Here is a 24,098-nt window from a genome sequence, read left to right on the forward strand (position 1 = left end):
ACCTCCCATCTTCATGATCCCGAATGTCTTCAACGTGTTACCGAGACATGGGCCACCTGTGAACGTCGCTTACCTAAATACTGCACGACCTTGACCTGGTGGCTAGAATGTGCCAAACCTGCCATTCGACGTACTGTGATTCAGTATGGAAAGGAAGTTGCTATGTGGCGCCGGCACACTACCGACTATTTCTACGCCGTTCTCCGCGACCTGGACGCCCAACCGCCCACCCCCGACACCCAGAGGGAACGCAGCAGGATTAAGGCGCAAATTGTAACTTTGACACGCCGTAGACTGCAGGGGGCTATGGTGCGAACCCGACGTCAAGATTCGGCGGAACAAGAACATCCGACCATGCATCATATCGCCTCCGATAGGAAACATCGACGACGACAACTTATCACCGAGATCACCACCTGTCGCGGCCAGCACGTCACTTGCCAGGCCGAAATCGTCAGTGCCTTTGTCGACCACTACCGCACAATGTACCAGGAGGAGACTACCAACAACCACGCTGAGGAGTCTGTGTTACCACACGTAACTCGCACCCTCACCAGCGACGAAGCGGACGAGCTGCTGGAGCCCATTACGCGTGACGAAATCCACGATGCAATCAAAAAAGGTGCTCTGAATAAGTCACCTGGTGTCGACGGATTGCCGATAGAATTTTATCGCGCTTTCTTCACACTAATGGCATCACGGTGGACAACAATGTTTAATGAACTGCTGACGATAGGGAACGCCGTACCGCCGTCCTTCGTCACGGGAATTATTATACCCATCCACAAACCGACACCAGGTGTGACGACAGCACATTACCGTCCCCTGACTCTGCTTAACGCAGACTGTAAAATTTTTACACGCCTACTGGCAACGCGATGCCGCAAGATCCTGCCTAGCATTCTATCCCCGGAACAGACAACTCCGGGCGGCTCAGTTAATATACAAACGGCCACAGGAGAATGTCGCGATTTAATTGCACTGGCAGCGGCGTGCAGACTCCGCGCCGCAGTGGTTGCCATTGATTTTGACAGCGCATTCGACAAATTGCGGCATCCTTTTCTGTTCTCAGTGATGAACCGCATGGGTTTTCCACCAGCCTTCATCGACGTGATCCGGCGCCTGTACGGCACCGCCGAATCTCTGATTCAGGTTAACGGCCGTGTGGCGGGACCAGTGGCGATCCGGCGTTCCGTACGGCAAGGCTGCCCACTTTCGACCCTACTGTATGCCATAAGCCTGGAGCCACTCATCGGCAGTCTGACGAGCCACCTTTCTGGTCTCACTTTGCGACAGCACAGTTTTCGATGTCGTGCGTATGCGGACGACCTCCTCCTCTTGATCCGCTCACGGAGTGAAACACACACGGTACTTGATTTGATATCAACGTACGGCACTGCAGCGGGCAGTAACATGAATGTGGCTAAATCCGCGGCGATGCCCATTGGACGCGGCCTCTCACACGAAGACTTAGCACCTCTCCCGTGTGTACAACAACTACGATATCTTGGTATCATTTTCACCTCCACCGTGCGCCGCTCCGCTGCCATCAATTTTCGGCGTGCACTCCAAACTATCCGCACGACGGTGCGACAAAATCTTCTCCGACGACTCGATTCTTTACAACGTGTCCAATACCTCAATCAACATGTGGCGGCCAGAATGGTCCACATCGCACAGGTCCTCCCGCTGCCATCAACTATTGGACGCAGCCTCCAGGCTGCCCTCGGATACTTCCTTACGGCCGGTACGATCTTTAAGGTCCGCTGCGACACGCTCACCCTTTCCCCGCGAGCAGGAGGCCTCGGCCTTGTCAATGTGCGACTCCGAGCGGCGTCCTTGTACATGTCCACCATGCACAAGCAGTGGCACGGGGGCACCTCCCTTACGCGCAGCTTGCTGGAAATTCTTGTGCCCGCGACCATAACACCACCAGTACCAGTCGGACACATCAAGCACCATTTGATGCACATTTCTGATTTCATCGTCGACTTCAGTTATGCTCACACACACTTACCGACCACGCGTTCTCCTCGACCTAAAGATTTTTACACCCCTCTCCTTCGTTCCATATCCAGCAACAATATCGAACTGAGACATCCGTCCACGCGGTGGCCAACGGTTTGGCGTCACATCCACCAGCCTTTTCTTCCCTCCAACGTCCGGGCAACATGGTACCAAGTCGCAAATGAAAAATTCGCCACAAATCATCGCCTTCACGCCATCGGACTACAGGACTCTCCACTTTGTTCCATTTGCCACCTCGTGGATGACGATGTCCATCAACTGACTTGTACTGCCACCAGTGACGTCTGGAAACTTGCCCGACAGTTCGTTGCCTGTTACCTCCGCGTTCCGCCGGACTCGATTGACCCACGGACTTTTATCCATCCTGAGAATACTTATTTCCCCGCCTCCAAAAATCATGCGATTGTATGGGTCAAGGGATGGACGATCACCTACATGTATAATGGTGGCGACAAATCACGCCTTGATTTCTGGCAGTACTTACAAACCGCCCACAGTGAAGTCGAACAGCGACCACGCTACCGCGCCTTCTTCGCCAATTACCTACACGCGATCTTTACTTCACCCCCGCTCAGTTGGATGGTGCCACACGCCGACAGCACTCCCGCCCCCCCTGCTGACATCTGAGATTCCCCGCGCTACTTTCTACATTGTAACCCACAGTGGAATAGGCGCATGGACACGCGCCTCCTTTCTTTAATGCACTACCCCAGACAACACTGGTCTTTCCCTCACTCCACTGTATATTGCTTCACGCCTCTTAGATTACATCAGACTTATTATTCTTTTTTTCCCTACACCATGCTCATAAAAAAAAAAAATAAAAATAAAAATTTCCTCGCCTTGTACGAGTATATTGTCTTGTGTTATTTTCGCCGGAAGGATGGCATTTCTGTTGTATTTAAGTTTGTACCAATAAAGATCTTTTTTTCATTTACCCTTTTCCTGGTGAAAAAAAATATAAATTAAAAAAAAAATCAAAAAGCTACTTTGAGGGAGTGAATCAGGGACGGGAGGGGGGAGACATCGCGGCCAGGCCTCGTGTTTCGACCCCTGCCCGCCTTGTCTCCACCTACCCATATCTGAACACTCTTTCGTTATTATTAAAAAAAAAAGGGTAGCGTCTTTAAAAAAAAAAAAAAAAAGTGGTCAGCGTGACAGACTGTCAATCCAAAAAAAAAAAAAAAAAAAAAAAAAAAAAAAAAAAAAAAAAGTGGTAGAGCACTTGCCCGCGAAAGGCAAAGGTCCCGAGTTCGAGTCTCGGTCGGGCACACAGTTTTAATCTGCCAGGAAGTTTCAATTACTTTGATGTTTGCCAATGGCACTATATGACCCTAATTCTGTCTGCGATATCGAAGTACTTGGAAGATCAGCTCAGAGGTACGGACAGTGTCTTAGAAACAAGATATAAGAAAAAATCAGTAAAAGTAGAAAAAATTATGTTACTTAAATAAACACGTATGGTACTGCGGGAATTAGATAAGAAAATTAGATATTGACAGTAGTAGAAAAATTTTATTGTTTGGAAAGCTAAATAATTGACGATGGTCAAAGTAAAGGGAAAATAAAATTATGAACACTAAACTAAAAATAAAATATATATATATATACTAAGACCATGCAGCTCGTTAGAATGAAATTATAATGAAATGAACACCCTTAGCTCCTTAAAGGCGTGACATACGTCAACGGGGCTAGATGAAAATGTCCGAAAGAACAGATACCATCTTAGTATATATATAGTTAAGGCTTACCGGCCACTTGACCACCTTCTTCTTCACTGCGAATGCACAAACAGTGGCCGAACTCTTACGGGAATCGGCAACGCACCGCGAGTAATGAGTATAATGGGCGGGGGCACTACGAACGTACTGCGGGACAATAGCTTGAGAATGTGGGTTTCGCGGGAGGCGTGCCAGAGATAAATCCCTGCAGTCGCGCTATCCTCTGTGTCCTCGGTGGCTCAGCTGGGTAGAGCGTCTGCCATGTAAGCAGGAGATCCCGGGTTCGAGTCCCGGTCGGGGCACACATTTTGATCTGTCCACGTTGACGTATGTCAACGCCTGTAAGCAGCTAAGGGTGTTCATTTCATCGTAGTTAAAAATAATATTCTTAAATCCAGTGTTTGTTTCGAGTACCCTCTGTGGTGCGTTTACCTTTAGATACATTACGGAGCTATAACCAGAGAGTTAGCCACACACCAGGCAATCTCCAGTATTGTGCCACAAAGTAATAATCCGTCGCCACACAGATCGCGCATGTAACAGCAACTGCCTTATGCTTCTTCCCTACGACTTCAAAATTTTCTATCAATGCGTCGATAGTGTCGTCTGACGTCACAGATAGTGCGGACAGCAGCGCTGCCTCCTGCTTCTTCCTGACACCAGACAAATAGTTCGCAGATGAAAATATTTCGTGGGTCGCAGATTTAAGTTGCCGCACATGTTCACTCGGTCGTTTGTCGCAGATCGAGCCGTCTCATTTCCGGTCATTGCACCAGTTAAGCAGCAGTCGCTAAACATCTGTTAACGGGTGATCGTCAACTATTCAATGACGTATGTCGAGGTGTTTATTCACTGAGAGGCTGAACTTATAGCTGTCGTCGACGGTAGTCCATACTGAGTTAGATTACTTAGTCATCTCTGTCAGGCTAGACCAGCGTTCAGAACTTTTACTTCAACGGGACGCCTTTATCGTCGTACTAAAACAGAGTTACATTGCCCTGTCACGAGGCAGTCGCAGCGTGTCAGCAGGCCACCTTATCACAGTAACTGATTCTGTGGTAGCTGGTTCGCTTCTGCTACTTTGGTGAATACAGCACTCTGTCACATCCAATGCAAACTTCTAGGCTAAAATCAGACTGATGAGGAGGGAACTGAATAGGGAGTCCATTGTGGCTTCTTTATAGATTCGCACTCGTAGAGAATTTGGTGGTACCTGTGTGACGGTGGCGGTGTTGGCCTCGCGGTCCCGCGTGACTCTGAGCACAGGGTAGCCGGCGTTGTTGGTCCATGAGTGGAGAATGTCGAGAAGGTTGTTGCCCCCGAAGCTGAGATTCGCCTCAGTCGCTGCCTCCACTAGAGAGGTGAGCAGGTCGTCCTGCATGGCCGCTTCGAACTTCCTGCAAAATAGAAACAGACCACATCAACTAAAACTGTGTACTGTGAACATAAACAGATAGTGGTTGACTTGTGACAGTACTTACTTGTACCCCGTACTGATGCCTCTGACAAAGAAAAAAAAAGTTATATGCTCACTGTTAAAATGCTCACAAAAGCGTTAACACAAAGTTTTAAGGAGCCTAAACCTCAAAAACATTCCCCGCAAGATGACAGTACTGGAATCTCTTCCTTTTTTACAAATCAAGCACTGCAACTAAAATAACGTCTGATTATCTACTTAAAATGTGAACTGTTTCCTTTTCACTCAAAGCTTTTACACTGAAGCACCAAAGAAACTGGTATAGGAATGGGTATTGAAATACAGAAATATGTAAATCGGCAGAATACGGCAGTGCGATCGGCAACGCCTATATGACACAAGTGTCTGGCGCAGTTGTTATATCGGTTACTGCTGCTACAATGGCAGGTTATCATGATATAAGTGAGACTGAACGTGGTGTTATAGTCGGGGCACGAGCGATGGGACAGCGTCTTCGAAGTAGTGATGCAGTGGGGATTTTCCTGTACGACAATTTCACGAGTGTACCGTGAATATCAGGAATTCGGTAAGACATCAAATCTCCGACATCGCTGCGGCCTGGAAAAGATCCTGCAAGAACGGAACGAACGACGATTGAAGAGAATCGTTCAACGTGACAGTAGTGCAACCCTTCCGCAGATTGCTGCAGATTTCAGTGCTGCGTCGTCAACAAGTGTCAGCAACGAAACTACATCGATTTGGGCTTTCGGAGCTGTAGGTCCACTCGTCGTGTTAAGGTTATTGTGTGATACACACCTGGATTAATTCATACAAGCACAATGGTCCTTTTAGTCACATCAAAATTTATTTAAATGCAATGCTGAATATGTCATTGCCCATTTCATTAGTCAGCATTAGCTTTAAGCTCCTTGTTGTGACCATCAGACACTTTGAGTGCTGACTGTGAATTAGGCTACGTAGTTGAGCCACGGGCACTCTTAATTTTCAGTATATCTATGAAATGATAACAAAGAAAATTTTAAATCTAAAGTGCCACACTTAGTGTTTCAGAAGGATCTGCTATGGAATCAATATCTCTCCTCTCAGCACATCTCCTATGATTTTGAGTTTTAGTATTTCCCAGATTTGGCATACAGGGTTTGTAGCATATAGTAAGTTATTTCATAGTGTGGCAGCATCACTGTGGGCACGCGAGAAGCATAGAAAAGCAAGACTGTTTCTCAAGTATGTGCTTTCCTTTCCCTTTGCGCAGACTGGCTTACAGTCGCAAGGAGCCACTCTGAAACCTAGGTGACCGGCTTTCAGTGTCTTTTGTTAGTCTTTGTATCTTATCGTATCTATTGAAACTGAATTTCTCCGCAATCAATGTAACATTCTATATATTTATATTGGTATGGTGTCTGTTCTTTCGGACCTGCAGCGGTCTAGAACGCAATTAGAATTATATTAATACCTTCCGCTGCTGATGGGCTTTAATGTATATAAACAGGGACAGATGAAAATGTGTGCCCCTCTGGGTCTCGAACCCAGGATCTCCTGCTTACATGGCAGATGCTCTATACATCTGAGCCACCTAGGGCACAGTCGCACTATCCTCATTTTTCCCAGTCATTAATTAATTTTTTTGATAGTGCTGTTGTGATGATTATAATGATTATTGGAATAATAGATCTAATGAAGACTCTTGTAGATAGGACTAGGATAGTTTTTCTTGATTTATTCCAGTCTTTCTGATTGGAAGTAAAATGTACTATTTATACTAGAAAAACAATTATCTATGTCATCAAAAAGTTGAGATATATAGGAAGAGTCATACTACATCTACGAAGTGTCAATATCATGTTGCTGCTTCAAATCCAAAGTGATGTCATGGTGAGAATTGATTTATTGAGTGTCGAAGTAAGTATGTTGTCAAAAAGATTGTCCCAATAATTACATGGAGTCCATGGAATCCTGTTGCAACAAAGAATGTTGATCCATGTACTGTGTCTGCGAAAGTAAAAGGTGCTTCTCAATACTCATATGTTTGAAGTATTGTGAAATACAATCTTAACAGCACTATGAAGAATAAGCATTGTAGTGCTTGAGTGTGGTGAGATTCTATAAGACTGTGGTGTGCTCAGGTTACAGTTGGCCCCAAGGCTAAAAGAATAGCTATATTAAGTAATGAACTTTGTATAGGGTTAATAGGGTTAAAAGGTTGAATTCCTATTGGAGGCCATAGATTCCTAGTTCAATTGTTGGTGCTAGTCTTCTACCAAAGAAGGCTCAGAAGAATGATACAAAGAATAAGGCTTCTGACACAAGAAATAAAATTATTCCTCATTGTAATCCAATTGATACAAATCATGTATGCAATCCTTGATATGTTCCTTCCTGGACTACATCTCATCATCTTTGAATTATAGCAAATAAATTAATTCAAAATCCATAATATTAAATAGGTGGAATCATTTTGCTTATCCTGATACTAGAACTAATGCTCAAACTCCTCCTTTTAATGGTCAAGGCTCTTGTTACCACTCGTACTTCTGTATTTATAGGTAGAATTGTCGAATTATCTACATCTAGAAATCGAAGTCCATCGTTTTGTAGATCCTGCTATGGTGTTATATAAGTGTCAAATTCTACATCTAGTTAGTCTGAATATTCATATCTTCAGTATCATTGTTGACCAATTGTTTTAATTGTGATTATTGCATCTACTGAATCATAAAGTAAATTTAACAGTCATAGTGAGGGATGTGCAACAAAAATTAGGGTGATTGCTGGTATTGCTGTTCAGATAGTTTCAATTAGATGTCCATGAGGTATATTTCGGTTTGTATAAGCAATAAATTGTATGTATGTAAGGCTGTAGCCTACAATTACTGTAATTCGTAATAATAAAACCATAGTATGGTCGTGGAAGAACGATAATTGCTCCATTAATGGTGAGGCTCCATCTTGAAGTGATAAATTTGATCATGTTGACCTTATGATTTCTAATATAAAGTCAAACCTTTATTTGTAGATCTTAAATCTGCTGCACTAATTGGCCATATTAGGCTCTAGAAATTAATGATAATTCTGAGTAACTATGTTCTGCAGACAGATTATTTTGTAACCATTCTGTTGATCTACTTATATTAGCTCTAAATATGATTGTTCTGTTTGTAGCTATTCTTTCTCATATGATTACAATAAATATAATGACTCTTGCAATAGAAATTGTAGTCCTAATTCTTGAAACTACATTTCATGATGCGTATGCATCCAGGTAGTCTGAGTGTTGCCGTGGTATTCCTGCTAATACTAAGAAGTGTTATGGGAAGAATGTCAATTTTACTCCAATGAATATAACTGTGAACTGAATTTTTAACTATGTATTGTTTATGGTTAGCCCTGTAAACAGTGATTATCATTGAATAACACCCCCTATAATTGCAAATACTGCTCCTATAGATAATACATGGTGGAAGTGGGCTACTACATTATATGTATCATGCAATACAATGTGAAGGGGTGAATCTGCTAATACTAATCCTGTTAATCCACCAATTGTAAATAGGAAAATAAGCCCTAGAGCTCATAATAATTGTGGGTTAAACTTGAATTTAGTTCCATACAATGTAGCTAATCATCTGAATACCTGAATTCCTGTAGATACAGTAATAATTATTGTTGCTGATGTGAAGTATGCTCATGTATGAACATCCATTCCTACTGTAAATATATGATAAATCGTATTAATCCACTTGATAGTGTACCATAAATTATACTTAGTGTTCTGAATGATTAAATTTTCCCCCTTTCTTGGCATACAATGTGTGAAGTAATACCAAATCCTGATGAAATAAAAATGTAATCTTATGGGTGTCCAAAGAAACAAAATAAATGTTGATATAGTATTGGATCTCTCCCTCCAGCAGGGTCAAAGACTGATGTGTTTAAGTTTCCATCTGTTAGTATTATGGTAATACCCCTGCTAAAACAGGAAGTGAAAGAAGAAGCAGAAGGGCTGTGAGCTGAAAATGTAATTCATATATAATAATAAAGTATAATTATGGTTAGTACAACTATGATTGCTATGTTGTTTACTCTAAGTGATTGTATAACAATCCATTTTGGCAGGAACCCCAGGAATGGTGGTAAACCTCCTATGGATAAGAGTGATAAGAATATTATAAATTTAATTTCAGTTTTTATGTTTCTGGCTGAGTAAATTTGGTTTATAAAGAATAAATTTATTTGCTTAAATAGTAAAACTATAATTAGTCTTAGTAAAAAATAAATATTAAAATATAATTCCCAGGTGTTTTCTCTAATGGTCAGAGATCTGATTATTCAGCCTAAATGTCTAATTGAGGAGTACGCTAGAAGTTGTCATAGAGATGTTTGATTTAAGCCTCCTATTGCTCCAATGATAATTCTTAAAATGATAATGGTTCAAATAAATGTTCTTAGTTGAGTACAATACGATAGTACTATTATTAGGGCAATTTTTGTCGTGTTATTAATGTCAAGCAGTTTTTTTCAGCTTGAACCACCTATGACTTCTGGGAATCAAGAATGGAAAGGCTCAGCCCCAATCTCTAATACTAATCTGGATCTGATTATTATTGAGATAATAAATTCTCTTTCTCATCCTATTGGATATTTTATTTGAATCAGCAGAATTGAAAATAATAGTATTGTTGATGTTATTGCTTGGACAATAAAATATTTAATTGATGATTCACTTATCATTATGTTCTTATTTCTTGTTAAAAGTGGAATAAATGAAAATAAGTTGATCTCGAGTCCTGTTCAAATCCCAAACCAGGAATTTGATGAAATGGACAGGATTGTTCCTATAATTTATGTTGATAGGAAGAGAAGTTTTGTAAAGTTGTCAGTCATTAAAAGGAAGGGGAATGGTACCTCTATAAATGGGATATGAACCGATTAGCTTGAATAGCTTACCTTTTTGCATTAAGATGTGTGATGCACATTAGTTTTTGATATTAAGGAGAGTAGTTTAATTCCATCTTATGTTATATGTCTAATGAAGGTAATTTTATATACTTGATTGATCCTATCAAGGTAAGCCTTTAATCACACACATCATTTGTTTTTGTATTTAACAAATAAATTAAAAGTTTCTTAAAAATTAATTTGTGTGTAATTTTGTTTATCTTGTATTAAACTGTTGTGGATTTTAGCAATTTTCGTTTTATTTATATACATATACAATAAATAATTTATATTAAAATAACACATTTAATTACATACATACTTATAAGATTCTTATTAATATTAAATGATTATTTTAATACATACATGAGGGCTATCCAAAAAGTACATTACGTTTTGGAATTAAAAATAAATAAAATATTGGACATTTTTTTTATTATATACAGATGAAAGCCACACTTAAATACTACTTTTCTACATAGTTGCCATCTAAATTATGGCACTTATCATAGCGATGGACGAGCTTGGAAATTCTTTCGTCGTAAAATTCGTCCACCTCTGCCTTCAACCACGTGGTTACCTCTTCTTGAAGCTGTGCGTCGTCATCAAAATGCTGCATAGCCAACCACTTCTTCATTGCTGGAAATAAGTGGAAGTCGTTTGGTGCCAGGTCAGGACTGTACGGCGGATGAGGAAACAACTCCCACTTAAAAGATGCGAGAACTTCACGAGTGGCATTTGCTGTGTGGGCCCAGGTTTTGTCATGAATCAGCAAGATCTTTGAGCCCAACTTTCCGCTGTGCTTGTTTTGTATTGCTCTTCTGAGGTTGTGCAGAGTTTGGCAATACCTTTGAGAGTTTATTGTAGTGCCTCTTTCCATGAAATCCACAAATGTCGTATTTCTACCGGGTTACTTATTAACCACGTGGTTGAAGGCACAGGTGGCCGAATTTTACAACGAAGGAATTTCCAAGCTCGTCCATCGTTGCGATAAGTGCCTTAATTTAAATGGCAACTATGTAGAAAAGTAGTATTTAAGTCTGGCTTTCATCTGTGTATAATAAAAAATTTTCCAATACTTTATTTATTTTTTATTCCAAAACGTAATGTACTTTGTGGATAGCCCTCGTATTTACCTAGGACTATTGCTACTAATGTTTTTAACTTAAAATAGGTTTTAGTATTATAAATTACATAACCAATTGTAATTAATACTTTATATTATTATAACTGGATATAATAAATAACATTAATTTTATTTAATGTAAATTATTGTTTTAATAATAACCAATTGTTTAAATTATAATATTATTATTATTTAATTATCAGTGAATAGATTATTAAATTTAAGTTAATTTAATATAAAGGTAATTTTTTGTGAATAACTTATTGTAATAAATTACATATTTGTATCAGATATATTTATTATATTATTTAATCTTTCTTTATTATTAGTAAAAAGAAAGATGAAATAGAGAGATGTAATATAAAAATTTATTGGTATACAGGTTCCATATTTATCTTTCCTTATATATAAAGGACAAGTTGTTATGGTCATGAATGGGGTGTGGTTTTGTTCTTATTTTTCCCTTTTTTATATTCTTTAAATATTAGTATTTCTTCTTTTCTCTCATGTTGTTTAATTTTTTTATTTCTCTTGTTTATTCCTAAAAGTTTTATTCTTTCTTGTTTATTCACTTTTCACTTGTATTATAGATAAGTTTCATTAAACTAAATTTTCGTTTTGCAGTAATTTGATTTAATTATCAAGTGATCTTAGATTCAGTATTGGAATAATTTCTGCCAGCAGCCATGGTTATACGATTGATACAAGTAAATATTATTTGTTAAATCAGTTGTTTATATTATTTGGGCTAAAATATAAATTTTTAAGATGAAATCTTAAAATTTATTTATAGCTCTTTTTATGAATCGGTGAAATTTAAACAATAAACTGGGATTAGGTACTCTGTTATTTTCAATGTTAACTATACTTACCAGGGTAATATTAGTTAAGGTCTTTAAACCCAAAGAATTTGGCAGTAACTCATTCCATTAAGAGGAAACACACCTGTGATTGATAATACACGATTTACTCTACTTAATTTACTTGTTTGTATCTCTCCTTTATGAGAAAATCTTTTTAAAGCTATAATTCTCAGGATTTATAATTATAAAATATTTCAGATCAAGGTACAGCTTATAGATAAAAGGAGGAGGGTTACTATAGATTTTTGTTTATAATGGCTTTGATGGTGGAATACTGTTGATGAAGGTAGATTTTGTAGTAATTTGATTTATTTAATTGAACTGATATTGGCTCTGAGGTGTGTACACTTTGTCTGTCACTCTCATTATTGATTACTCTATTTGAATTATTTTAAGGTACCTTCAATTTAGATGAGATAAGTTGTAACATAGCAGATGTAGTGGGAAGTGTATCTAGGAAGAAGTTCAAGATATAACTTATGATTAAAGTATTTCACTTATACTGAAATTTTTTCTGTGCAAATCAGGATGTTTTGATTATTTATTTTATTATATTGATTTTTCGTTTATTTAATTATATAATATAAATAATTTTGTTGTTTTATTTCTTCATTTATTTTACAGAACTGATTTTTTAAGTTATAGTATATTGGTAGTGTAAGTGTTTTATGAAATTTATTAGAGTAGATTTTATTTGTTGTACCTTTTGTGTCAGGCTTTATCAAAATTTTAGTATTTATATTACTTGTTTCAATTCATGTTGATTTATAAATAATTTATAGTTAATGTGTCATAAATATTGTTAAATTATTTATGGAAATGAGATGTTAATCATTTCCTAAGGTATCTAGTTTCTTAAGAAAAAATTTAATTTTTTAAAGCTGATTGTGTTTATTTAATTTTTCAAATATAAATAGTAACTTATTTATTCTTTAAGGGATAAGCTTTAAAGTTATTAACCTATAATTTGCTTTTTTAAACATAATAGTAGGCTTTAAACCAGCTACCTTTAAGATTACATTTTAGTTGATTATTTTAAGTTTTGATTTTATAATTACATTAGATTTTGTATTAAGATTCTTACTTTAATTTATTAATCTTTATAGTAATGATAGAATGAGTATATTTACTTATATAAGAATTTTACCCTTTAAAGCCACACCGGATTAACCAAGTGGTCTCAGGTGCTGCAGTCATAGACTGTGTGGCTAGTCCTGGCAGAGGTTAGAGTCATCCCTTGGGCATGGTTGTGTGTGTTTATCTTTAGGATAATTTCGGTTAAGTAGTGTGTAAGCTTAGAGACTGATGACCTTAGCAGTTAAGTCCCATAAGATGCCACACACATTTGAAAATTTTTTTTCCCTTTAAACTTATTGTAAGGAACTAGGCAAAATTGATTTTCGCTTGTTTATCAAAAACATATCCTCCTGAAAATATTTTGAGGCCTGGCCTTCTCACTGAGCGAATTTTTAAAGAGCCACAGTATTTTGGTCATGCAAAGGTAGCATAATCATTAGTATCTTAATTAGTAGCTGGAATGAATGGCTTGGCGAGAAATCAACTGTCTCCTAATAAATTTTTGAATTTATTTATTAAATCAAAAGGCTTAAATATATCTTTAGGATGAGAAGACCCTATAGAGCTTAACATTTTACTTTTATATAGTTTTTTTATTGGTCTTTCTATATTTAATAATAATGTTTTGTTGGAGTGACATAAAGAATAAATAAACTCTGCATTATTGTACCATTGATTTATGTTTGTTGTTTTGATCAATAATTTATGATCATAAGATTAAGTTACCTTATGGATAACAGTGTAATTGTTTTTGAGAACTCATATTGACAAAACAGAATGCAACCTCGATCTTGGATTAGGAAAAATTTTCGGTGCAGGAGCCCAATCATTAGGTCTGTTTGACCTTTAAATTGTTACAAGTTCTGAGTTCAGACTGGCGTGAGCCGGTCGATTTCTATCCTAAGATTATTAACCCATATTACTACAAAAGGACCATATGGTTAAAAAATTTTAATGTTATTAATTAATATCAACTGGGTTACTATTTTGACAGATTAATGTGTTGAATTTAGTATTCATTTATGTAGAGTTTTTCTACAAATAGTACTGATACTTTATGATTTGTTTATCTTTATTCTGAAATTTATTTTGCTGGTTATTTGTGATATATACTCTGTCGTAGTGTTGAAGTATAGTTCTACGCACAAAATTTTTGTAAATATCGTCAAGTGCCATAATTTCAGTTTTCATTTATATCTCTCTTTTGAAGAATCGAAACATGTGCTCAAACCTAGAGATTCTGCAAATGTTATTGCACTACTACTATGGAATGCAGGCAATTCAGAAATGCAAGGTTTTGTCGTCATTTTATGAACTTACACAAAATTTATATTGTCCTTGGCTTCATTGCTGTTGGCCATATCAGTATAAACATCTTCAGTACGTTCGAAATGGCAGTTTTTGATTATTTTTGTATGTCTTTCCAACCTTCATGCAGTTCGACTGAAGTAGTACTGCACGTAGGCTCTTGCTCCTGCATTTCGCTCACTACCAAGCACACATCATTGCACTGTTCCATGGAAAACTGACATGACAGGTCAATGCATGATATAGCACAGAAATACAGGACATTCAGCTGGCGGTGACCAATGTACATGAGGCAACAAAGCTATGAGGCAGGTGAATCACAGCACTTAAAAGGTAGCATATGTGACCTCAAAGTGTCTGCTTTTATGACGGCCACTGTTCTAACAGACTGGATCCTACCGTGTAACTTTACCCAACTCTGATTTTAAAAATATCCATGTTACAACCAAGAAGACATGTATTTTTGTTCTTTGATTATGCAACAGTGAACAATGAGAATGTCGATTGTGAAGAAAAAATCCAGAATAGATATCTTTTCAATTAACTCATCTCTCACAGCATATTTATTGTTATACTACATCACCTAGATGTTATGACAAAAATATTCAGTTGTTTTCGATCTTATTTTATTTTCATGGCGACATACTTACATTTTCGTCAGGTACTTGTTGAGGCCTTTCTTCCACACTTCAGTTCCAAGAATGTGTTCTATCATCCTTAGTACTGAGCCAGCTGTGGAATAAAAGATTTTGAGCGAGATTTTGGAATTAGTAATCGAGTACAACTATTTGTAAGTACTATTAGCTTCAACACAGAATCATCTACACAATTAAGTTCAAAATAATATTTTTCTATGTTTCTCTCTGGTAAATCATTTCATGCATATGCACAGACACATAACCTCCATGATTACATAGGTAGCTACTGATTGTGCTATCACATTAAATGAGAAATAAGATGACAGGGGTCGTACTACGCAGCTGTTAATAGCTTTCAGTGTTCCCATCTCAATGGGACATGTCAGAACAATACTTGAGTTCTATACCTGAGGTGTTATTTAAGTTGAGAATGATTTAGAAAATAGTAGATTATGCAGTCTTGTTTCTGTACAAAAGGAAAGGTACAATAATGTCAAGAAAAGAATTATCCTTACATCATAACAAACTTAAAATCAGTTTGTGGAATGGGGAGAGGAACTAAATAACACCAAATTGGGAATGGTAGGGTTATTACAAGTACTATGGAATATTGAAGAAATAGAGTTTTATTACATAGGAAAAGAAGAACAGAAAATTTTAACGTGAATGTATGACAAAAGCTGAAGAACGATTTTTCATTGCAAAGTTTCAATTAATAATGTATCAGACACCTCAAAAATTAATGGATTTTTCCATAAAGAACATGCTAGTCTCGAAATTGTCTTAATTATATAATTTGTATAATAACGTATAAATGTATAACATGGATTTGATGTGGACTGAATCCAACTAAAATGAAAGTAATTGCATTGTATAAAAAAAGAAACTTTAATAATAATTTCAATAATTTAATAATAATTTCAGTTAATTATAGAATATTAAATATAAAGCAAGAAATAAACAACTTACAAGAGAAATCAAGAGTTTCATGCCAATGGTAACAAGAATATTACAGAACACACTGAATCAAATAGAACTATTTGCTTATGATCTTGATAGGATGACAGAAAGTAGAAAGGAAATTTGATTAGGGATACATCTGAAACCAGTAAGACTGGGAAGAAAACAAAATAGTATCTTACTTTGAAGAGACATATCATTTAATAAGTTCAGAGGGTTAGAGGCACAATGAAGAACAACAGAGAGACAACTGTATAGCCAATTGAAGCTATACTTAAAAGGTGGCATAGTTGAAGAGATGGATAAGAAATTTATATATTTAATAATGAAAATCATGACAATATATGTATTAATTCCTACAACAAAACTACTTATTTAAAAATGTTAAAATAAAGTACTATCACATAATAGTGAAAGTACGATGTATAAATCGCAAAAATGTTTAGCATTGAATTACAAAAATGAAAAATTAGAACTATAACAAAAAGGATAAATAAGGAAAACGTTAGGTCTACTAAAATGTCGTAATTTTGGAATTAAGAAGTAACTATCAAAAAATGAAAAAAATTGCTATTCTATGGACAGATTTACGTAATGGATGACAAGGATCTTCAAATATCTTTGATAAAAAGTGAACAACTGTCTGGATTCATGATGTCAAAAAAAAATGTTTTGGTAAGAAACAGCATTAGACAAGAAGAAGTGAAGGAAAGAGAAATGTTTAGGAGGAGTGTTTTCAAGGGATGGAACATTTCCAAGGGGGTAAGGGAAAGAGAACACACTGTAAGCGGCCTGAAGAAAGGAAGGAAACCACAGTATAACAGCCAAGGAATACTAAAAGAAAAGGAAGGAGCAATGAAAGATGAATTACAATTTGCAATGCATTCCCTAGAAGGCTGTAACGTTGAGAGCAAAGATTGTCATTCTGGAAGTTATGACATGTGAGGTACGCAAAACTGTTCAAGATATATGAAAAGGAAAGGAGGCAAAAGATATTAAATTGTTAATGATGAAGAGTTGTAAAATTATTTACAAATATCTGAGGATGAAGAGAATTTATTGAAATGGGAACAACTGTGTAATTCGTATAATACACAGGAGAAAACAGAAAGCTGTAGACGTAACAGCCACTCACCGTTACGTACAAGATATTCACAAAAATATCACATACCACATAAAACAATACCATGTTGGGAACGCAAAGGAACAAGCTCTCTTTAGAAGCGTATACAACACCCTAATCTGCAAGTCTTGAAACAAATTAAGTGATGGAACAATGAATATGTATTTGAGATTTATAGCCATAATCTTCATGTCTTGAAACAAATCATGTGATGGAACAATGAGTATGTATTTGAGATTTATAGATTCTGAGAATGTTTTCCACTCGGCTTCAACGAGATCTGTAGTGACAGCCCTTAAGAAATGAAACACTGACGCAAATTATGTTAATGTACTGAAGAGCATATACATGTCAGTTCTGATTATGTGTCAGACTTCATCTAGACAACGAGGAATTCTCATCCGGAATGTGAAAACATAAAGACATCTCATATCATAAGAAAAGTTCTCAGAAGTTCTAGATACATTTTTCAGATATTTAAAAGGGGGGAAACAAATATGGAATACGCATTAATGGAACACTACTTCTTCTTCTTCTTCCTCCCATTTCTCTAGAGATTATATGCAGGATTTCCCAGAAATATTTCAATAAACATCGAGAGATAACGTTATAGGAAGGGCAACCAGTGTCTTGTAGTCATCTTGGGTACTAATGAAATGCTTCAAATGTATTTAGTCGTTTGATGTTGGACCACTACCGGTTTTGTAGCACTAAAAGCCGCATCTTCAGGTGAACATCTGCGTAACGATGGAGCCACAAGGAATAACAGCCCTGAGATATACAATGGCATGGTAAATTATTTTAAGATTTAATTTTTTTTAAATATTAAAAACTTTTACACGAGGATATCGAAATGTTAGTACTCACATAAATAAGACATTAAAGCGGAACAGCTCGGAACCTTTTTACCCAAGATTCGTTGTCCGTCAGAACGAAATACCGCTAAAAGACGGTATGTCATAGAATAAAACAGCCAAATTCCAATATAACGGATGGGCCTAAACAAATCATACAATGGTGATCCATTACTAAGGAGAAAATAAGTGAAACTATTAAGACTTAATTTTGGGCCAGAGTGAAAAACCAGTAAGTGGTTGCTACAAAATGGATTGGTGTTCTACCTGTACCAAATCCGTCAAGTACATAGCTATTGACGGAAAAACGGAACTTGAAAACCGCACTTACAACTTTTCCGATCTTTACGAAACCGCGAACAGCGTATGCGGCCACGTGCTCTGTCATACTGAAAGCAGCAAAATAACACTTTGTCTGTGGACGGCTCGCTCATGCGCTGATGATGCGCGGGCTCGACCGAGGGATACACGAATGGTGAATGAGAACAAGGAATATTGGGATAAATAGTTTTTATGTTTTGTTGTTGTTTTGGGGAGGAGACCAGACAGCGAGGTCATCAGTCTCATCAGATTAGGGAAGGACGGGGAAGGAAGTCGGCCGTGCCCTTTCAGAGGAACGTCCTGGCATTTACCTGGAGCGATTTAGGGAAATCACGGAAAACTTAAATCAGGATGGCTGGACGCTTGATTGAACCATCGTCCTCCCGAATGCGAGTCCAGTATGCTAGCCGCTGCGCCACCTCACTCGGTGGATAAATAGTACAAAAACTTTTTTTCGAAAAACAGTCTGTGGAATAACAATGTAATAGTGACAGCTGACATACTTTTCGTTAATAACGCCAGTAAGTTTTGCTAAAGCTAGAGCGTGAAAGAGGAACATCATATGCATATTTTACGGCAACGAAACAGGTCTGCCAGCAGTGTCCACTGAACAAGCTTTTAAAAAAACTGTAAGAAATTTAAAATTCTAAAAAATATTGTTTCATAAAAATGTTTAGAAGAGTTTTTGTACTTTTTATCCCAATATTCCATGTCCTAAGCGGCCGGGGTGGCCGAGTGGTTCTAGGCGCTACAGTCTGGAACCGCGCGACTGCTGCGGTCGCAGGTTCGAATCTTGCCTCGGGCGTGGATGTGTGTGATGTCCTTAGGTCAGTACGGTTTAAGTAGTTCTAAGTTCTAGGGGACTGATGACCTCAGAAGTTAAGTCCCATAGTGCTCAGAGACATTTGAAACATTTGAACCTTGTTCTAATTCACCATTCGTGTATCCACCAAAAGACCGCCTATCATCGCGCATCATCAGTACATGAACGAGCGTTCCACAGGCAAGCTGTTTACTTTCCTGCCGTCAGTAAGACAGAACACACGGGTGCGTCCCCTTTTCGCGATTCCGTATAAATCAGAGAAGCAGTAAGTGCGGTTTTCAGGTTCTGCTTTTCCGTCAGTAGCTATTTACTTGACAGATTTGGTCCAGGTAGAACATCCCTCTAATTCGTGGCAACCACTTATTGGTTTTTCACTGTGGCTCAAAATTAGTTCGTAACAGTTTCATTTATTTTCTTCTTAATTGTGGATCACTGTGGTATGATTTGCTTAGGCCCATCCACTATATTGGAATCCGGCTGTTTTATTCAATTACATACAGTCATTTTTAGCGGTGTTTTGTTCTGACAGACAACGAATGTTGGGTAAAAAGATTCCGAATTTCTCCGCTCTAATTTCTTAGTTATGTGAGTAATAATATTTTGATGTTCTCGATTACAAGTTTTTGATATTTAAAAAAATTTTAATCTAAAATAATATGCCATACCAGTGGAAATCTTAGGGTTATTATTCCTTCCGCATTTATTGTTATATAGACGTTCACTTGAAGACGTGGCTTTTAGTGCCACGAAACCGGTAGTGATCCAACGATAAAGGACTAAATACAGCTGAAGTGGTTTGTTAATACCCAAGATGTAAACTTCGAGAGGTTGTAGAGAGTGTTTTGAGACACAATCGAGGGTAGAAACCCGTGTCCGGAGACGTCACCCAAGCAGTTATAGCGACTGACTGTCACGATTGCCAGAGGAGAAGATGGAGCTAGCTACTGCACAAGAAGACTTTGTCTCCTACGAATGCAATGCTCTACGAGGGCTATTCGGAAAGTAAGGAACGATAGGTCGCGAAATGGAAACCACAGTGAATATCAAAACTGTTTTATTTGCAACAGTTAGCTACAATACCCAGCTGCTTATCTCCATAGTCGGCGATCGGACTTACAGGTTTGTCGTAGCGTTGTACCAAATTTCCAATACCCTCGATATAGAAGGCAGCTGACAGTGCTTTCCGCCAATTGTCTGCGCTGGCCTACAGCTCGTTGTCTGTGACAAAATGTTGTCTTCATAGCCAGTGGCTCATGTGAGCAGAGATGAAACTCAGAGGGAGACAATTACAGGCTGTATTGTGGGTAATCAAACGTTTCCAATTGAAAACGTTGCAGGAGCATCTTCATTGCCCCTGCAGAATGCGGCTGGGAATTGTCTTGAAGAAGAAAACGCACGACAGTTATGTAATGTTGGCTGCATAGCTTCAGGGGAAATTTCTTACCAGGCCCTCGTACTTGGCGGGAGACACTATTGTTCTATGTATCTTTATGTGTTCCCAGAACTAAAATAAACGACGTAACGCGATCGACGGGCGTACTAGAGACACTGCCGAATATACCTGTGCAAAACTTCATCGGATTTTCACTGTGCTTTCCATTTCGTGACCGATCGTTCCTTACTTTCCGAATAACCACAGTATTACCTCGGTGGACGACGGTATCGGACACGGATTCACATCTGCAATTTATTGTTCTCCTGGAACTCTCTAAAATCTACAAGGTTTTCCGGTATACCCCGATGTGAGTTACGAGAATTGCTGATACGTCTCGTGTGAAAGTGTCTTCATCAGTAAACAGTATTAACGGGATTACTTGGCGGTTTGCAATTAGCCAGCGAGAAAATTACAATCGTCTACCTTTGTCGCCTTTTGGAAGTATTGATTCTGCGGTGGATAATAAGGATAGAGGCCCTGAACACCTAATGTCCGAGACAGTCTTGTATGTGGACCATCGGCACATTTTGAAATTCTTTGTGTGTGTTTGTTGAAGAATAATGTCTTTTGATTCGTCCAAACTGTGTTCATTTGCACGTTGGGATGACGCATGTCTGTTGGGGACTGCAACCGTCTCGCGCTGTTCAGTGAAAACACGAGTACTTACTCTTGAGTCTGGTATTCTGGGGTTAGGATATCGGCTGCTGTATTTCCTACAAGCAGCAGCGTTTCCATTGCAAAATTTGCACAATAACATCACATTGCCACACTCATCGTTTGTAAACACGAGCAGAATGCTGTAACGATACAGTAGAATTTGGAAACAAGTCACATTCACCGTTGAAAAATTCAGTTACGTAAACTCAAGAAGAACTTCACAGCTTGATCTTCAGAACAAAAATGACAGTCGGTATATGCGAGGGTGGGTCAATAATAAGTCCAAACTGGGATAGAGAGACCAAAGTCGCGTGTACAATATATCCTCTTCGTAAATTTAAACACTTATCCATCTTTCGTCAAGGTGTTGAATGCCTGTAGCACAGAACTCTTAGGCCAGCGTTCGCATGGAACGAATGATCTCTTGGGGATATAACAAGTTTACTCGGTTTCTTACATTTCTGCAACCCACAAGACCGATATGTCATGGGGGTAGCAAAATACCCCTAGAAAGGGAAACAATATGCCAAGATACACAAGAATTAAAGACAATAGCTGTCTGTGGCATTGATTTACATCAATGGGGCTAACTTAAAATCTGTGCGAGGTAGGGATTCGAAGCAGGATCTCTGGCTTACTAGGCAGAAGCCCTGACTGCTACGCTATTCGGACACAGTGATCACCACAATCGCACCACATATATAATTAAGGCGATCGCGGCCAATGATGCATATGCACACCAAGTTCGAAATGTTACGGGACTCGGCCAGATGCCGCGTGTAATGAGGCTAATGAGCAGGGGCACTACATCAGTAGTGTGTGGTATATGAGGGGCGTTTGAAATGTTCGTGCAAATATAAAAACTACTTACGTGTCTGGGGAAAACCTTATTTATTTTTCGACATAGTCTCCTTTCAGACTTATACACTTCCTCCAACGCTGTTCTAATTTTTTGATCCCTTCCGAATCATAGTAATTGTCCAACTTTGCAAATTAGCTATTAGTTGTTGCAATCACCTCATCGTTTGAGTAAAATCTTTGTCCCGCCAGCCATTTCTTCAAATTGGGGAGCAAATAGTAGTACAAGGGAGCCAAGTCTGGAGGCCACAACTGCTGAGGTGTGTGCTGGTGCATTGTCGTGATGGAAAAGGACTTTTTCGCGGCCAAATCGGCGGCGTTTTTCTTGCAGCTCGGATTTAAAACGCTCCAATAACAATGAATAATATGCACCTGTAATAGTTTTGCCATTTTCCAGATAGTCGATGAGGATTATCCCTTGCGAATCCCAAAATACAGTCACCACAACCCTTCCTGCCGAAGGAATGGTATTCGCCTTTTTTGGTACAGATTCTCCCTTGGTAACCCATTCTTTAGATTGTTCTTTGGTCTCAGGAGTATAGCAATGTATCCATGTCTCATCCACAGTGACCAAACGACGCTTAAAGTCCTGCGGATTCTTCCTGAATAGCTGCAAACCATCCTTGCAACACTTCACACGATTCCGTTTTTGGTCATGCGTGAGCAATCGCGGAACCCATCTTGCGGATAGTTTTCTCATGTCCAAATGTTTATGCAAAATATTACGTACCCGTTAATTCGAGATGCCCACAGCAATAGCAATCTGACGCACCTTAACTCTTCTGTCATCCATCACCATATCATAGATTTTATCGATGATTTCTGGAGTCGTAACCTCCACAGGGCGTCCAGAACGTTCAGCATCACTTGTGCCCATATGGCCACTCCGAAAATTTTGAAACCACTTATAAACTGTTCTAATCGAAGGTGCAGTGTCACCGTAATGTTTATCAAGCTTCTCTTTAATCTCCTGAGGCGTTTTGCCTTTCATAAAGTAATGTTTAATCACCACACGAAATTCTATTTCGTCCATTTTTTGACAATCACTCGACTTCCTTGATTCACACGAATGCCAAACATAAAGGAATAGACCAATATGGCTGAAACGTGGTGTGCGTTCTTTCCAAAGATGCTACTAACCAAACATGACCTCGATACACGCCGGTGCTGCCATCTCTTGGACTTTGCACGGACTTTTCAAACGCCCCTCGTAAGTTGATAATTCGACTCTGACAGGAGAAATACTAGGGTAGCCCGTGCAGGTGCAGGGACCACTGTGTCCGAATGGTGTAGTGGTCAGTACATCTTCCTGGTAAGCAGCAGATACGGTTCCAGAACCCAGTCTGCCACACATTTTCAATTTACCCCATTGATATAAATCAGTGCCCAGTGGCAGCTAATGTCATTAACTCTTTTTGTGTCTTGATACATAGTGACTGCAGGATCAAAACTGTCTCTGTTCTTTCGGACTTACCGAAAGAACGGACACCACATATCAAAATAATGTGCCCTGTTTTGTGTTTTGTTGAATTCATGTATCCAGCCTATACAAATACTTCCATGAAACATAATTTTAACCATATATAGGATGAATTTCGCTATGGACATGCTTTATGACACTCTTTCGGCTGAAGTCGGGTACACACACTTGCCATCTTGGTCTGACAGCATATCATTAATCATTGGCCGCCGAATACTGACTATCGGCTACCTTCCACGCAACATGTGCTGCCACCTTTTAGAAACTTGTAGCCGAGAAATTTAAAAAGATGTCGGTATTCCGGAATTTTATTTATTGACCCACAATTGTACTCAAAAATGGTTCAAATGGCTCTGAGCACTATGGGACTTAACATCTGAGGTCATCAGTGCCCTAGAACTTAGAACTACTCAAACCTAACTAACCTAAGGACATCACACACATCCATGC

General features: G+C 38.5%; 1 protein-coding gene and 1 non-coding gene across 2 annotated transcripts in view; one reads left to right on the top strand and one right to left on the bottom strand.

Annotated features, from left to right (window-relative positions):
• LOC124616282 (aminopeptidase N-like) overlaps window positions 1-24,098 on the bottom strand; it is a 147,295-nt gene that overhangs the window by 62,419 nt on the left and 60,778 nt on the right. Inside the window, exons 8-9 of the mRNA XM_047144585.1 lie at window positions 15,150-15,231; window positions 4,966-5,149 (exon numbers count right to left, since the gene is read on the bottom strand). Coding sequence (XP_047000541.1) covers window positions 4,966-5,149; window positions 15,150-15,231 — 266 coding nt within the window. The remainder of the gene's footprint in view (window positions 1-4,965; window positions 5,150-15,149; window positions 15,232-24,098) is intronic.
• Window positions 3,981-4,054, top strand: Trnat-ugu. Its single transcript has one exon. It is a non-coding gene; the product is annotated as a tRNA-Thr (tRNA).

Source organism: Schistocerca americana, chromosome 5 (genome assembly GCF_021461395.2).
Source record: "Schistocerca americana isolate TAMUIC-IGC-003095 chromosome 5, iqSchAmer2.1, whole genome shotgun sequence".
Lineage (NCBI taxonomy): Eukaryota > Metazoa > Arthropoda > Insecta > Orthoptera > Acrididae > Schistocerca > Schistocerca americana.